Source organism: Nipponia nippon, unplaced genomic scaffold (assembly GCF_047370975.1).
Source record: "Nipponia nippon isolate SJK-2023a ecotype South Korea unplaced genomic scaffold, ASM4737097v1 scaffold_3, whole genome shotgun sequence".
Taxonomy (NCBI): Eukaryota; Metazoa; Chordata; class Aves; order Pelecaniformes; family Threskiornithidae; genus Nipponia; species Nipponia nippon.
Window position 1 is genome coordinate 97,059,977 of NW_028262347.1, and position 16,005 is coordinate 97,075,981.

Consider the following 16,005-nt stretch of genomic DNA (forward strand, 5'->3'; position numbering starts at 1 on the left):
TAGATTGGTTTTTTACTATTAAGATGACAGCACTTTTACCCTCCACAGCGTGACTGTGTCCTCCTCCACTGCAGATTTCCCAGTTCTGGGCTGCAGCGATGGCTTTCCATTGCCATTAATATATTCTATGACTGTATTTCTTGCAAGAAACTACCATTTTCTATGGCCCAATCCACTAATTGCTATGTAATAAAAATGAAAAAAAAAAACCAAAAACCCCACCTTATTAATAAGTTTACTGCTGTTGTAGCTATTTCATTTATATGTCACGTATGAACTTTGCTATTTAAAATACAAAACTCCTGTTTGATATGGTGATTTGGAAGAGCCAAGTCTAAAACCTGAAAACTGGGTGTAGCAGTTGTTTTCATGTGATTAGACATCAAAACAAAGGGAGCATAATCTCACTATGAATTTACAGTAATAATGCAGTACAAAAAGAAAAAAAGTTTGCATCGCCTTATCTTTTCAGCAGGATAAAGAACTATATTATTCTATGAATCCTTTTTTAATATAATTTAGATAAAATCTCATTCTCTTTGAGGAAATCTAACAGTCCAGCATCTGGACCACAAAAAGGGACAGGGAAGACCTTTAAGACTATGTGTCAGACCATACAGATAAAGGGATCATTTACCTGTCAGGCTACTGAAATAACATTAAAAAAATAATCACAAAAGCTGAAAAATTTATACTAAATATTTGCTTTTTCCCAATCTGCTTGAAGATGAGCATTTTAAATTCATGCCAAGATAATAAATCACTTCATATAAGCTCACTGTTTTCCCAAGTGAAAAACGGTTTATAGGGAAATTCCATTTTATTGAAAGCAATTGGTATTTATGCCATTTTCAAAACCAGTTTTTATTCCAGGTCTGCTCCTTCAAGCTGTAATTTTATTTACTACAGCTAAGACTCTGAAAGGGTTCTTCTTTGGTATTCATTTTCATAATTTCTTATAAGAGTAAGAAATGTTTAAGTAACATCCAAAATTAGACTAAAGGAAGCTGGGGATGAATTGGGAAGAAGAATCCAATTTTTTTCCCTACTTACATGAGAAGTAGACATGTATTATCGGATTGAACATTTGGATTCAGGAGGACATCTAGCACATGCCTGGTCATAAGCACATGCCATTGACTCATTGTTTTTCAAAATTTAAACCTAAAGCTGTAGGATTTTGATGAATAACATTGGAATTAGCCACATGGTAGCAAGTTCATTGCTGTTAGAGCCTGGTCAGTGATATTCAGCCCTTGTGAAAGATAGTCATGACAAACCAATCACTCGGCCAGCGAACCTTGTACCGTATTCTAGTGAGGGTGTTCACACACTGATAAGAGTATGATTTTCATAAGCAAAATGAGGGTAGCTCCATAAATCAGTGCAGAAGTTCTTACATCATGTGGTAGGCTACTAAGCTTTGTGACACTACATTGGACATTCAGTAGAAGAGATTTGGGATGTGATCCTCTATTAATATAAACTGTCATTCCTGCATTGATTACATCAGCTGAGAGTGTGGCTAGATACCAAAATCATTCTGAAGAGCTCTTTTTTGTGGATGTGTTTATTGACCTAAACATGATCCTGCAAGAATTAGAATGTTTCAGCTTTGGGTCATGGATGTACTGAAGAGTTCTTCAGTGGTTAAGGCTATGAAATGTGCCCATACTCACCTACATTTCCTGTTTTAAACGCTGGGATCATTCTACTGACTTTTTTTTACGGTTATTTTGGATTGTTTTGAAGAAATTCTACACAAAAAAAAAGAAAAAAAAGATCAGAATATACACCTCTCATAATTCTGCTCCACAGCTGAAGAGACACAGGCTTTCTCTGGTCAGTTCAGAGAAAGTTCAATTTATTTAATTAGCTGTTCTCCCAGTTTACCCAAGTGTAATGCTGCATGTGTGAATTTTCACACCAGACTACACTTGAACTTCATAGGTCAGATATGACTTTTAATTATGTTACAGGTAAAAGACTGAGTTCAGAGACTCTTTTAGGGGGATTACAGTCTGTTTCGAAGGCTGGGAACAGATATAATTTTAGGAATGAACTGCATTTTGCACTGACTCTCATACCTTCTGATCCACCGACTTCAATGGGACCATTAGGGTCAGAAATAAAGCAAAATTTGGCCTACCATTTCGGCTGTTTCAGTACAACTTTCTTTTGTGTCCTCTACATAATTAATTGCCAGACCTCAGAGAAAATGTTGTCCCATTCACTGTAAAATAGGAGAGTCCACGGAGGAAAATAGTTGTGTTAGAGAAACACACAAATGACATTAAGGCTACCTAGTTTGATGTTTTCAACCCTTTTTCTTTTCCTCTGCAAACAATGACAGTTTCAATAGGATCTGAAGCGATACTCTTTACAAATAATACACTAGTCTGTCATATGGTTAATATTAACATCTCTCTATTCAAACATGCTGAAAACTGAATAGAACAGTTAACATATAACAGTCACACATCCTTTGCTGAGTACAAGATCGCATCTCTAACATGAACTGAAGATATCCTCACCATTTCAGATCTTCATCTGTCATTCAGTCAAACATTTAGTTCTCTTAAATACATCGCTCTTCCCCTCTTTCTGGGTCTTTCAGGGGTGCTGAGTGAACACATTCTTTCCATAAAGGCATTGCTTATGATATGGTTCTTTCTTCAACAGGAATCTTGCCGTGTGTTTCCAATACGTAGCCAAAGGTGAATTTGCACAGTTTGGTAGGATTTGGGGGCAAGGCAGCCCCACATCTGGATTGAAAAGATTTAATTTTGAAACATCTATTGGGGCAGGATTCTGCAATTATTGCAGAGAGACCATCTCTTGATGAAATTAATGGTAAGCAATTAATTAATTTTGATCACACTTCAGAAATTATTGAATCAGAGCTTTATATAGTAGCCATTTTTTTTATATTACAGGTATGTTTGCAAGGCTTATGGGCAGAGGCAAGCTCACTTTGCTCATGTCCTGAGCTGGCAGGATGTAAATGGTGTTGACAGAAGTCACATGGCTGTAGGTATGTGAAGCTGATCCCTACCTAATACACCTTGTCTTTCAGAGGGTTTATTTAGTGTGGGCTTGGGGCCATACCCACCGCCGTCAGCTCAGCTCATGCACAGTGAGTGTGTGCCCAGCCACAACACACTGCAGAAACACGTCAGGGTGAGATCACTCCTCACAGTGATTGCACCCTACTGCTACAAAAAAAGCTCTGTGTCTTTGAAGAAGGGAGTCCGAACGAGGCATGCTCCATCCTGGGGCATAAAGCATAGTTTGCCCTCAAATATATTTTTATTGAAAACACACAGCAAAGATTACAGCTATAGAAAGTTCTGTAAACAAGACAATTTCATCAACTTTCTCTTAAAAAAAAACCAAAACCAAGACAAAAAACAAAAAAAAACCAAACCAAAACAAAAACAAAACCGCAAAAGAAACCCAAAATAAGACTGGCTGAATGAAGACTGTGAATAGTAATTTTTTTTTACTGCCTTAACAAAAGAAAATGACATACACCTTCAGCATTTCTTTTCCAAATTTACTTGACAGAGGTTAAAATATTGCTTTATTCTGACTCAACATACAACAGCACTGCGTGATCAATTGTGCTATTTTGGGAAGTCTTGAGACTTGTGAACTGGAAGGTCTGGGGCACGTTAATAAATTTAACAATTAATTTGCTGCAAAGGAATATTTTAATACATTCTGTATATACTGTAAATTTTTTTTTAATCAATCTTCTGACATTAACCAGGGAAGGCTATTTAGCAATTATTTATTATAGTTCATTTTCTTTTTCCCCACGAATAAGCAGATATTTTAATACTGATAAAAACGGTAACGTGTGTGCCACTGAACCCAATTCATTGCATTATTGGCATATTGTGTTACAATTTATGAGGGGAAGAGGGACTCAAAAGAAGGGAAATGCAAAAAATGCTTATAATGTGATTGGGATACGGCAACCAGGAAGCGATATTTCTTCCCTAAGGCCTTGATCTCCTGCAGGGAGTGATTTTGTGGAAACCATCTGCTCTTATATAGCCCCATTAGAATCAGATCTGTGCATGCTTGTGGGTCTGCCCATACTGAACCATCTGCACAGTTGAAGCTTTAAAGTTCACAAGCCTAAGCCACGATTAATTAAAGTGACTGGAGAACTGGAAGTGGGAACAAAGTAGGGCAGCATGGACACATCAGCTGGGGTTTGATCATATTGGATCTCCCTGACTCTTCTCTGAATAACCCATAATAAAAAATAAGTTAAAAAAAAATACACACACACTCAGAAGTGCTCCTTGAGAGCTTACAAATGTCTTCAAAGCATAACAGTTTAGAAATGCTAAGGGGCTGGTAACAAACAATGGAGTTTATGTGCCCACTCAAAAAAAGCCAAACCAAAACCCAATATCAAACCTGTCATAATACACACTTTTTCACTTTCTCTTGTTCTTCCTCACTCTCCACCAAGGCAGCTCGGATAGCCAAAGCTCAGAAGATGGAGCAATCACAGGCTCCTGACCACTGCATCTCTACAGACCCCAATCCCACCCCACACTTGGCCAAACCCAAAGCTCCTAAATGTTTCCATTGACTTTCTTGGGCTGACTGACATGTTAAAGTAAGGTTGAGAGTTAAGCATCTGGCTCAATTTAGGGATTTATTGATATTCCACAGTAGGTACCAGACCTCAGAAGTAGACGTCTGCGTGCCTGTTTCCACGGTATGAACCTGGAACCAAGAGGAGAGGGGGAGAGGGCACTGTGTCTGTGCTGGGGTGATGGAACTTGCTCCCCAGGGTCTGAATCCCTGGCCAGCATCTCACTACAGTGCTGCCCTGAAACCAGAAATGAACCTAAGAATGGTCTTGGCCTTTACTGAAAAAAAAGATGCATAGCCTAAGCCTTTGGACAGCTGAACGGGACCGTGGTACAATGCTCTGTAACTGAAACTGTATGTGTAATCCTGCCTAGAAAGCACCTGATGTATGCTTCATCCCTCCTGGAACTTTTCCCTTAAAAAAATATTTTGTTAAAAAACACTATGATATGAGGGCGATTGACTATTTGGTTTCTTCTAAGTAGATGCTCTTAAATTAATGCATATAAATAATTTGTATTTAATCTCCTCCCTTCATGTTTAGCAAAGCATTGAATGCACAGATCTCTTGTTTCCCCTCCCACAACCCCCACACAAAGTCACTTGGTCAATACCGAGTCTCTTTGCGTTTCGCTTTTTAAGACAAATTGTGCCTCTCGCTCTGACTTGGCCATGGGGCTCATGGGCAGAAAGGCCGTGTTTTCGCTCGCGCTGCTCTCTGCTTCTACGCTCGCCAGTTCATAGTCCTCCGACCTCCTCGCATCCGTCAGAATCCGAATCTGCTCCTGCACAGTTTCTAGCAATATTTTCACTTCGTGTTGTTCTGCTATAAGACAATTACTGACTGGGGAACTCACATTGACAAGTTCAGCTGAATAGGAGTTTTTGCACCATTTGATGCCTGTTACTTCAGAAACATTTTGCATTTGCATGCAGGCTTCGTCCAAGCCCACAGATGGGATGATGGGAACCGAGTTGGCCCTTGAAGATGAATAGCCGACCAAGTCCTTCTGATCCATGTTATTAAAATAAGGGGTTGTCTCTCTTGAAGGCAGTTGCATATTTATTGAAGTATTCTGAGGAGTTTTTAAACCACTGGATGAATACCTGGAAAGAGGAAAAAGAAGTTTTTGTTGTACATCAAGTGGTCAGATGCAACCAGCAGCAGGAACGCTGTATGAAATTCAGTGAACTGTGCTGAAAAGATACATGTCATTTTTCCCTCACGCTAGGAGCACTTGGTAATGTGTGGCCCTGGGGAAAACAACAGACTCTGGAGACCTGGTTTTGATTCTCAGATCTGCTGGTGGCAAACCCCTGCTTTTCTCTCGGCCTTGTTTTGCACACCAGTATATGAGAATAATGACAATTCCTTTTAAAAAGCTTTCAGGAGTTACACTGTATTACAGTTAATTTTGTTTGAAATGAAATTTGAAATTCCATTCCTACCTTCCTAACTGGGGAAATGGATTGATGCTTTCTTCAGCATCAGAACTCTCAATGTCAAATGGCTATTTTAGGAAAACACTTTAAAAAGGTTGGCCTGATTTGTTTTCTTAGATCTCATCTGGAGATAGAGCTAATACATTGGGCTCGAGTTTTCCAAAAAAATCCTTTATCCTCCATTAATATGTATCACAGGATAATTTTATTTATTGTGCAGCAACTTTGGCGAATTTTTATCAACATTTCCATTTTGTTTCAAAGCCAAATTCATTATTCTGATCAGAAAGTGTTTTCACTTACAGGAAATACTTAGAAAACAGAAATGGAAAGTATACTAAATATAAAATAAAGGAAACAATGAAAAAAAAAAAGATGTTTCCCATCTTAGAAGTGGTTTTACAAGAAATCTGGTGCTCTGAGAGTTACTATATCTACTAGTCATGATTGCCAAACACCATAGACATCACCTCAGTACTGGAACATATTTTATTTATAATCAGCTTTGTGATCATATCACTATTTAATAAGGCAAGCTAATGGTGAAGTCTAATATGTTTTATCCATGGATGAGGAAAGCAACATTTAGATCTGGTGTGGAAGCAGGCGCTTTGAGCTCTGACTTGAAGGCTATTTTTCTGAAAGCTGCTTAAGCCTGCTGGACTTCACTAGGGGTAGCCTTTTACTCATACATGCCTCGCTGCTTTTGGCATTAGCAGAAAGAGAACTAAGGAAAAGAAAGTGAAACGCATGAAACAGCCACAGCCCAATAAGAGCGTACAACACTAATTAACTGGAAAGGCTTCCTTTGGCCCCATCCTCCTGGCGAGCTGTCAGACAGGAGAGAGACGAGGAGATATCTTTAGGCTCATTTCCAGCAGAGCGTTGCTGACTTGTAATTAACTTGTCTATGGTGGCACGGTGTTTGTACAACTGCTTGACATGTTAACCCATACACGGGCACGCATGCAGTTCTGTGCAGCCCCTGTACGAAAACTCTCCAGGCATCCCCAAAAGACCAGAAACGCAGCTGGGAGCTCTGCGATAAGGAGAAGGTGGTGTGATCTTTGCTGCTATCTGATGGAAAGAGATACTGCTTTGGGAAGTGGGACCCAGGGGAATAATATAGCAAGCAGCTTTTTTGGATACGTGATAGAACTTCTTGTACATGCCATACATCTGCATTTGTTTTATGTCTGAGCCAGCTGAGACTCAGCTTTTGGTTAATTACATTTGCACTATGCTTAGACACACTTGTAGCCACTTATGGAGGGCCTTTTTAGAACAGTTTTCAAGAATCAGTATGAATGAAATACTGATCAGGGATATTATTCCCGAGGGAGGACAATTAAAAAAAAATAAATGAAAACAAAACAGTGCAGACCTTTGGGTTGTGCCCATTCTTGTTTCCTTTGCTTATTATATAATTGTTCAAACGACTATAGCTGGAGAGATCGCATCAGTTGCATTATTCCCTTTTTTGGTAATTCGGGCCCTAAATATATTCTGGGCTGCACCCTGAAAACAAAGGGAGTGAATGTTTTTAATGAATTTCACATGCAATGGATATATTATATGGATGATATATAAGCAAAAACAAGAAAAGACTGAATTAAAATGGGTTTGGTGAGAAAACAGTAACATTTGCCAATTCTGTAATAGAGATTCAATTATTCTTGGTATTTTGAAAACTAATTGGCAGCAACAATAACATGTAATGCAATGCCTGGGGTATTTCCATGATATTTTTTGAAGTACAGATAGACATACCAATTTTATGCCAGAATTACATGTTTCTGCCCTGTGCTCACAGGGCTTTCAAAGGAGGACTGAGGATGAATTAAAGCACATACACTATGTGCAATAGGCAAGGTATTAGTGGGGATATTACATCTAAACCGTGTGAGACCCAGCTTTTGGTTAATTACAAACTGATCCATGCTTCTACTTGTGACACTGGACTGCTGCTGTTTTCAATAGACTGAGACTTAGATCTATAATTGCAGAATCTTAATTACATTTTCCTATAATTAACTTCCCTAGAACTATAGTTCCTCCTAAGAAAGATATGTTTTTTAATCTGAAAAATTATTTTGTCTGAATAAATTCATTCATGTGCACATATTTCAAAGTGCAGCTCGCTCTCCACCCTCTTCCTGAAACCAAGCAAAAAAAGAAATTCAAACATTTATAAATATGCAACAGCAATTATGTTACACTCATACAGTGTTTAAGAGTCTAAATTAAAGAATGAAACTGAAAGAAGCATAATAATTTTACTGTCCCCTTAAAATAGATATTAAAGAGAGACAGAAGGGGTCAGAACTTAAAATACTACACGGTTTTTATTTAGCATAGTACCAATAGCTTTGCTATAAGACCTGTTGCTATAGGTGTTCAGTATACGAGCCTGATGACAAGGTGAATGGGAGTCATTCCAGTGGTATTACCAGGCTTTGGTTCAGCCTTGTAAGCACATATACCTATATATACACACCCCATTTTCTACCTGTAGATATGACACACTGGGTCTTGTATACATAAACACATCTATATCTGTATATATACACATTCACAGGCTATAAGGCACTACTACTAACACTTCATACCATGTAACGCAAACAGCTGGTACTGAAAGCATGCAATCAAATTGCTGTTCACTTAACCGCATGTAAACTCGTGACACGCTCAGGGACTCGAATTGGTCTCTGAGATGCGACTGGCATGGAGAAGGTTTGTTTTCTTTAACTTCCTCATTTCAAGCAGGTTTTTCTACTCCTTCAAGTAGCATACCGATTAAATAACTGATATTAGCTGTATTTGACTCAAACTCTGCAAATATTAGATCCTGTTGCAAATAATGAGAACTGGTGTTTCTTGAAGGCAGCAAAAGCTTTCTTCTCAATGTGGGATGGGAAGAGGAGCACTTTTACAGGATTAGACAAAAAGTAATCAGGTAAATTACCCTCTTTTCTATCAAATATAAACATACAAAATCTGACTAAACTTCAGCCAGAGCTGCTGATGGATGAACTTCAGAAGGCTTACAGAATTAGGGAGATAAACCACTTCGATTTGTGCAGCCCTATAGGGAAAGATGGAGGTGAAAAGGGAGAAGAAAGGAAGGAGTGTAACTTCTGCAGGGAACAAAGGAACTTTTCATTTGGGCTGGAAATCTAATGAGAATACCAGCACTATGAAACTAGCAGATGTTTAGATGGTAAAAAGCCATCTGATTTTGGGGAAACCTCTTCCTAAGTCAGAAGAATTCTGTATAAAGTAGAATTAGTGAATTATTTTTTATTTTTGTTCAGAGATAAGATGCACATTTATATTTTGGTTGCTTTACTGCAACACAAAATAACTTGCAAAAAGTTTTGTTACACTCTTAAAAGACTTCATTTTCATAAAAACCATCATCAGGAAAGACATTGTAATAAAACAAGATCAAATAATTGCTTTTGTTTTCATGCCTAACGTTGACATCTTAAACATTCATTTCCATGGGTACTAGTTGAAGACTTTAGGTATCGTATTTGTGACATACACAGGCTGCTGTGACTCCCTGTCACAACACCACCTGCTGATGCACTCAGAGGACTCCTTCAGAGAACGGTTCCATTGTTAGAGCCAATATGAGGAAGGTCTAATTCTACAGACATCCCGAGCGCACAAAATACGGATGAAGTGCTTTAGTGGATTGAGGCCAGAAGGGGCCGCAGTCTGGTCCAAATATCAACCTTTTGCAAAACTGCAAATTTAAAATATAGGCCAGTACAAGATGATGCTTGTAATATAATGCACTGATTTCCTAGAGAAGAGTAAATACAACTACCCAACAAGACTGCTTCGCTGGTTTCTACCTCACTTCTCAATCTAGAAAGAGGCTGCAGTACTCTCCAGAGCCTGCGTGGCCAGACACTGCTGTTGAAGACAGAAAGCTATTAGCTTCAGAGCACAATTTGGAGTCACAATTTTCGTAAGGAATTATACACACATTATCATACAAACGAACAATAATATATTTACTGCAAGAAGTAATAAACAGTTTTTCCTTAGAAGAAGCAAACAGTAAGAATGAAAGAAGTATGAGACAAATTTGTGCTTTTTAAAAGAATTCACCAGACACCGAAAGCTTTTGCCGCTTTGCTTTCTCCCTTCCTAGATAAGCCCTGTTCTTGGTCTCTCTCTTTCCTAATTACTGTGGCCAACTCTGTTAGGTAGATGCAGCTACAAAACATTTAGTGAGCCAAGTCCCCCTCTCACAGAGTACCCCAGACCGAGCAATCCTGCTGCAGGTTGGAAAGCATGGAGGGGGGGAGGCACGGGGGGAATATGTGCCTGCGCTTGTGCCCACATGTGCAACGACACACACGTGTAACGACACTTATTCTTGGTCAGCACTTGTGGCTGTCATTTCCCAGGAGGTCAGAGTGGATAGTGAGAATAGCTCCTTTCTTCCCTGAGGAAAATTAAACACGTAGGTGACCTCAGTTCTGAACTTCATAAAGCCAGTTCCGATACCAAAACGTACAGCTGCCTTCTCGCAGTGTAACTCTTATTCACTTCACTGCACTGAGGTCTGACTTACACATGCCCAAACTGGTGTTGTTTCATTCTGTTCCAGATATTGCTCCTACTTTTACACATAATGTGTTTGTAGTGATTCTGGAGAGTCTTTGGAAATCTATAGGGATATGTAAATATTATGCAAAATATCTCAGCAATTGCAAAAGACTTCAAAGGCAGCTGTAGGTGCTCAGGAGCACTTCTGAAATACAGACCTTATGTACAGCTGGAGCTCACATTCAATAGTCTAAAAAGCTGAATTAAAACCAGAAAAATATTGGATCCTTTGTGCATTTTCAAAGACAAACCTGTGTGAAGTGATCAGTCTTTAGTTTACAGCAAACATACTTTGCAATGTACATAGATTTATTTAAAAAAACATAAAAGTTGGACTTCTGAATTATTTTCTCTTATTTGCTCAGTGCTGGGAAGAAAAAAATGCTATGCAAAAGTTACGAGAACTGCACATCACGGCACCACTAGAAAAAGCATCAGTTATAAAGAGTAATGTTGCCAATCACTTACAGTTCGTTCTGATCACTCCTTCTACAGCCTTTGAAAGGCTTAAAAAGAGCAGCCAGCCAAATGAAAACATATTACCTTCAAAGAGCCAGTACGCGAAAAACGTTCTTCTGCTTTCAGTACTATAAACCCTGGATCCATAGTACACTACAACTGGAAGGACTGTAATGGCAAAGCACATTAACCACATAACGGCAGCCACTCACAAACTGGCTCACTTCAGTAATGGTATTACTTACCCGTGACAAGGTATTGTGTCCTGGTCTGTGATCCTTGACTCTTCTAGCTGTTGATATGCTGGTCCTGTAATTCCATTGAACCTACCCCGAGGTAAGGGAGGAGTCCTCCGAAAGGCATTTCTATGTAGCATCCCACTTTTTTGTCCTGGGCTGCAGCATGAAGAGAGACTTCTAGGAACAACACCAAGAGTACAGTAAAAATTATCACAGCAAGCGTAAACTTCTGCAAAGTAAAGATTCAGGATTAATAACGCATGGATCACTGTTTTTATAAACTTTGCTGTGACAGTCTATGATGTCAGTAGAAATTCTCTATGGAAATATAGTACTATAATCCACAGTTAGCAGCTGTTTACGCTGTATTTAATACACCACCTCTCTTCTAGGAATGAAAATAATTGCCTGGTATAGTAAATGTTTTCTTGTACTTGATGAAGGATGCTTCTTTTTTTCCATGCTGCATACCATAATCCTGCTATGTAGAGTTGACTCCTCAAACAGTATAAATAAACAGCACAGCTCCATCATACCTAGAGCTGAGCTCAAAATCAAATCTTAGATTTAGAGTCCATTGTATTGTCTGTCAGCCTATGGGGTCCTGCTTCCCGATACAACAACATTAAATTGGGAAAAAATATAAGTGAAGAATATAGGTGGAGCTTATGAACTGCAGCTTGAAGAAACCATCTATGACATCAGTTTTCTCCACATTGAACAAGATTTCTTTTCTGTACTGTTTTATTCTTGCTTTATATACATTGATTGTTTTCTTCTTTATACATATATACATACTGCGTTGTTTCTTTATGTGATATAACACAAACTTGAATATGATAAAAACAAGTAATAGTTTTCTACTTATTTTAGAAAATTGCTTTTGTAAACAACAATTTTATACTGTTTCAGAAGGAGAATGGTTTTTTCCATTCAGTGCAGGAATTAAAAGGTATCTAGAATCCATAGTTTTGGTGTATTAACTGTAAATTCAGCTGCTGCTAATGCAAAAATAAGGGAACACAGAATTAAGGCAAGACACAACCTATTTCTCCTGTTAACAAGTCATGGTACTGCACAGCGTGACTGGCTATTCATTTTCCAGCTACTCCTATTACTCTTGACATCTCCTAGGTCTCAGAAATGCATATGTATTACCTAATATCCTGTCACATCCTTAATGGTGTTTTAACATAGGTTTTGTAGATGTATTTTAAGAATCATTATTTTTGGTTAAGTGAATAATTTCAACTTCTGCTACAATTCAGCTTTGCAAAAGACTTTTGATAATTTGTTTCTTTTTTCCTATTATAATGTGACTTAAAAGCATTCTGCATTTTATACCTAGCGGGAACTTTATTTATAGTTAGGGCCACATCTACTCCCAAAGCAATTCTTGCTTGGACCAAGTATGTTGGACAAATTCTCTTGGAGCGTACATTTCCATTAAAACCGACCTTTTCTCCCCAAAGTCAAAACATAAGAAAGAAATTAAACAGTCTCTGTCCTGCTGCTCAGGGTAGCAGTGTTCCATCACAGTCTCCGTTCTGTTCTTTTCCACACTTCTACTTTCCTGGTGCTTTTTAATTGAAAAGATCAAGAACTCACAGCAATAGCACTCCCTCTATTTTCGATGGAGGATTTTCGATGCTTCCTTAAACAAATTTTTCCTTAGCTATTAAGGAGGCTGTGAAAAACTTTTTAAAAAAAAACGAAGCACTGGCCTTTCAATTCTGAAGGCTGAGTTCCAGTTGTGAGCTGCAGTTCATATTCTGTAAAATAACACTACCACATCACAAAACAATTGACAATTTCTGCTCAGGAGAGTCTGAGATTATTACAGCAGGGGATCTTAAATGATGCAGCTGAATGAATAATTTGTGATGGGTAATGAATTCCAGGGTTTTTTTATTGATTGCAGTATATTCATCAATGTACTAGAAAAGTCAACAAACTGATTAACTTAACAGACTTTAGACTGATTGCAAATATTTGAAACTAGAAAGGCATTTTTAATTGTGGTTGGTTTGATGCCCTTGTGCATCTTCCTTGTTGGATGAGAGCACATGACCTCCCATCTAATAACATGCACATGCAAATTCACAAAAGTTTTGCATTTGTGATAGATGTAATTGTAACACATACAGGTATGCCTGCGATAATTGGTATAAACTGCAGCAAAGATGCATATAAATGCCCTATCTGTACTTCTTTAACTTGCACTGAAACTCTTGTTGCTACATCTAATACTAGATGCTACAGGCTGCTAAAGGTGCTTGGGCTGGTTATACTGAAGGGATCTGGCACATGCCAACATCTTCCTGCAATCACAGCAGCTCCAACACCGACAGATTGTAAGCAACTGGTTTGTTGCTAATGTGAGGTTCTTATACTTTCAACATTTCTGACAGAAAAAAAAAAAAAACAGAGAAGAAAATGAACAAAAATCATTTGTGGTCATGGACAAAAAAAATTCATTAAGAAGGACCAGGAAATATTTACAGACAGTGCAGCTGCAAGCCGCAGGATAACCCTCATTTCTTGAAGCACCAAAGACAAGATAGTAACAGTTTTTGGTAAACAGTTCTATGAAAAAGTAACTCCAGCATAATAAAGTTTTTCCTTTTTCACAAAACTACTCTGAACGTCAGCATACTCTTCCTCCAAAAATGTTAATACAGTCCCTCTCAGGTTTCTGCTCTATTACTCACGTGAAGTGTTCCTCTCTCTGAGGCAAACAATGCCTTTCAGATTTCTTCAGGGAATTTATCCTCCTTTAGCCACCATTATGGTTTCGTGCTCCCTGTACTCCAGTCTAACTGGGTAAAAGAAACCACTCCACCTAACTGAGCTGTTCAATAAAACAGACCAGTAAGGAAAGCTGTAGCAGATATGTCTTTAAAATCTACTAATGAATTACTCCAGAATAACAAAAATCAGAATATGTTTGAACTGGTTCACAAGTAATGCATAAACTAGGGAGAAATATAGTTCTGATGAATTAATGGTTTGGAAGAAGTAGTTCAACCATCTCTCAAGTTAATTAAGAACTTAGGATTCATTGTTGCAAATTGTTTTGTGTGAAAATTTTCTTTAAGTTGAGCAACCGAGTAAAAACAATGTCTGTCTCAGGAGGTGGAGTATTCTCTTCTCAAGGCACATACACAAGTCCCAAGTGCAGTTAACCGTGTTCATGAAGAGGAGAAGACTTGCAGTGAATTTATAGTAACTCTGGGAATCCTCCTGTCCTACTTTTTAGTTAATTACTAAACAAAATTGATTATACATCACATTATGAACACACTCAGGAGTAACTTTGTCAACAGGAGCATGAAAAGAATTAACAAGAAGATGACAATTAAAGCGTTAAAACTTTAGATGGGATCCCAATCCTTCCCTTCTTTCTTAACAAACACAATGGAGCTACAGAAATAGGGCTTATAACCATGGTGTGTGTATATCTATTTTACTTATTCTTTCCCATTTTCATGATTGTAATTCATGAAAAGAAAGATGCAAAGTTGAGGGAGGAAGGAAAGTTCTAAAATTGATTGTAAACACTCTGTAAAGGCTCTGTACCTGCAAAAACTATACAGAGAGGCATAATGTATTACGTACTATATTACCTACTGATCATGAGATGCGAACGTTAGTGTTGAAGACATGGGTTTTGTCCTTGCAAGAAACAGTAAAGACATACCCCAATGACAGAGCTAGCCGCCAGATAGACAGTGTCTTCTGATGTTCCCTAGGAGCCACATTTTTAGGCTAAGATAAACAACCTATTGCTAACATTTGTACAGATCAACTATTCAGATTTTCAACCAATTTTCAGTTTTAATAAAAAGGCTCTGTTATACCTGAGAACATAAGCAACTCTCAATAAATACCATGCAACAATAACAATGCTGTATCACGAAGCCCTTTTGTCAAACTGTTTACAAGAACAAGATGACACACAATGAGCGCGTCTCTGTTGGAGCCTGTGTTGTAGAAGGCTCCCCAAAGGAAGAAAGTTAACATAATGTTTGGGACTTCAACAAAGCTGTATGTGATTAAAATAATACTAAGATAGTAAGGAGAATATTATGCCAAAAAAGCTGTGGCATAAGAGACCTGAACTTAATAATTTTATCCCTTTTTTCTCTGTAGCGTCCTGTACCCCAAGCATTTAAACATCACTTTTCCTGTGTCTTTGCAAAATAATCACGTACTGCCTTAGTACATGATTACAGCGTAGGAAAACATCTAATCTTCAATGGCACAATGACCTGTGTTTCCTAGCTCGTGTTTATGAACCATTACAGCTGGTCAGGTTTTCAGCCCAGGTGAGGGGGACTGTAGCCTGCTGTTTGCAAAACCCTTCTCCCTTCGCATATGCAGGAGAAGCTTTCCAGCAGCCATCCTACACCTACAAATCTACTCTTGATTTCTGAAATGGGAGCATTTTTGCTTCCATTATATATTCATGTATTCAGGAACAGAACGTGCCAGGGCTGATCGGGGACTTTGCGACTCTACATAAATCCTTCAACACTACCTATATCATCTGGTCACCATCCTGGTTTCACCGGATAGGATACATACAATAGGAAAAGGGAACAGAGCATTTGAAGGTACC

General features: G+C 38.3%; 1 protein-coding gene across 3 annotated transcripts in view; it reads right to left on the reverse strand.

Moving 5' to 3' along the window:
* Positions 1-887: 887 nt before the first annotated feature.
* The window catches only part of NRG3 (neuregulin 3), a 422,606-nt gene continuing 407,488 nt past the window's right edge, over positions 888-16,005 (reverse strand). For 2 of the 3 annotated variants that reach the window (XM_087767347.1, XM_087767346.1), the window contains exons 8-9: positions 11,391-11,561; positions 888-5,724 (exon numbers count right to left, since the gene is read on the reverse strand). In XM_087767347.1, the coding sequence (XP_087623473.1) occupies positions 5,217-5,724; positions 11,391-11,561 (679 nt within the window). In that variant the 3' untranslated portion in view covers positions 888-5,216. Of the gene's footprint in view, positions 5,725-11,390; positions 11,562-15,010; positions 15,014-16,005 lie in introns of all 3 variants that reach the window. The other variant, XM_087767348.1, reaches the window with a different exon arrangement.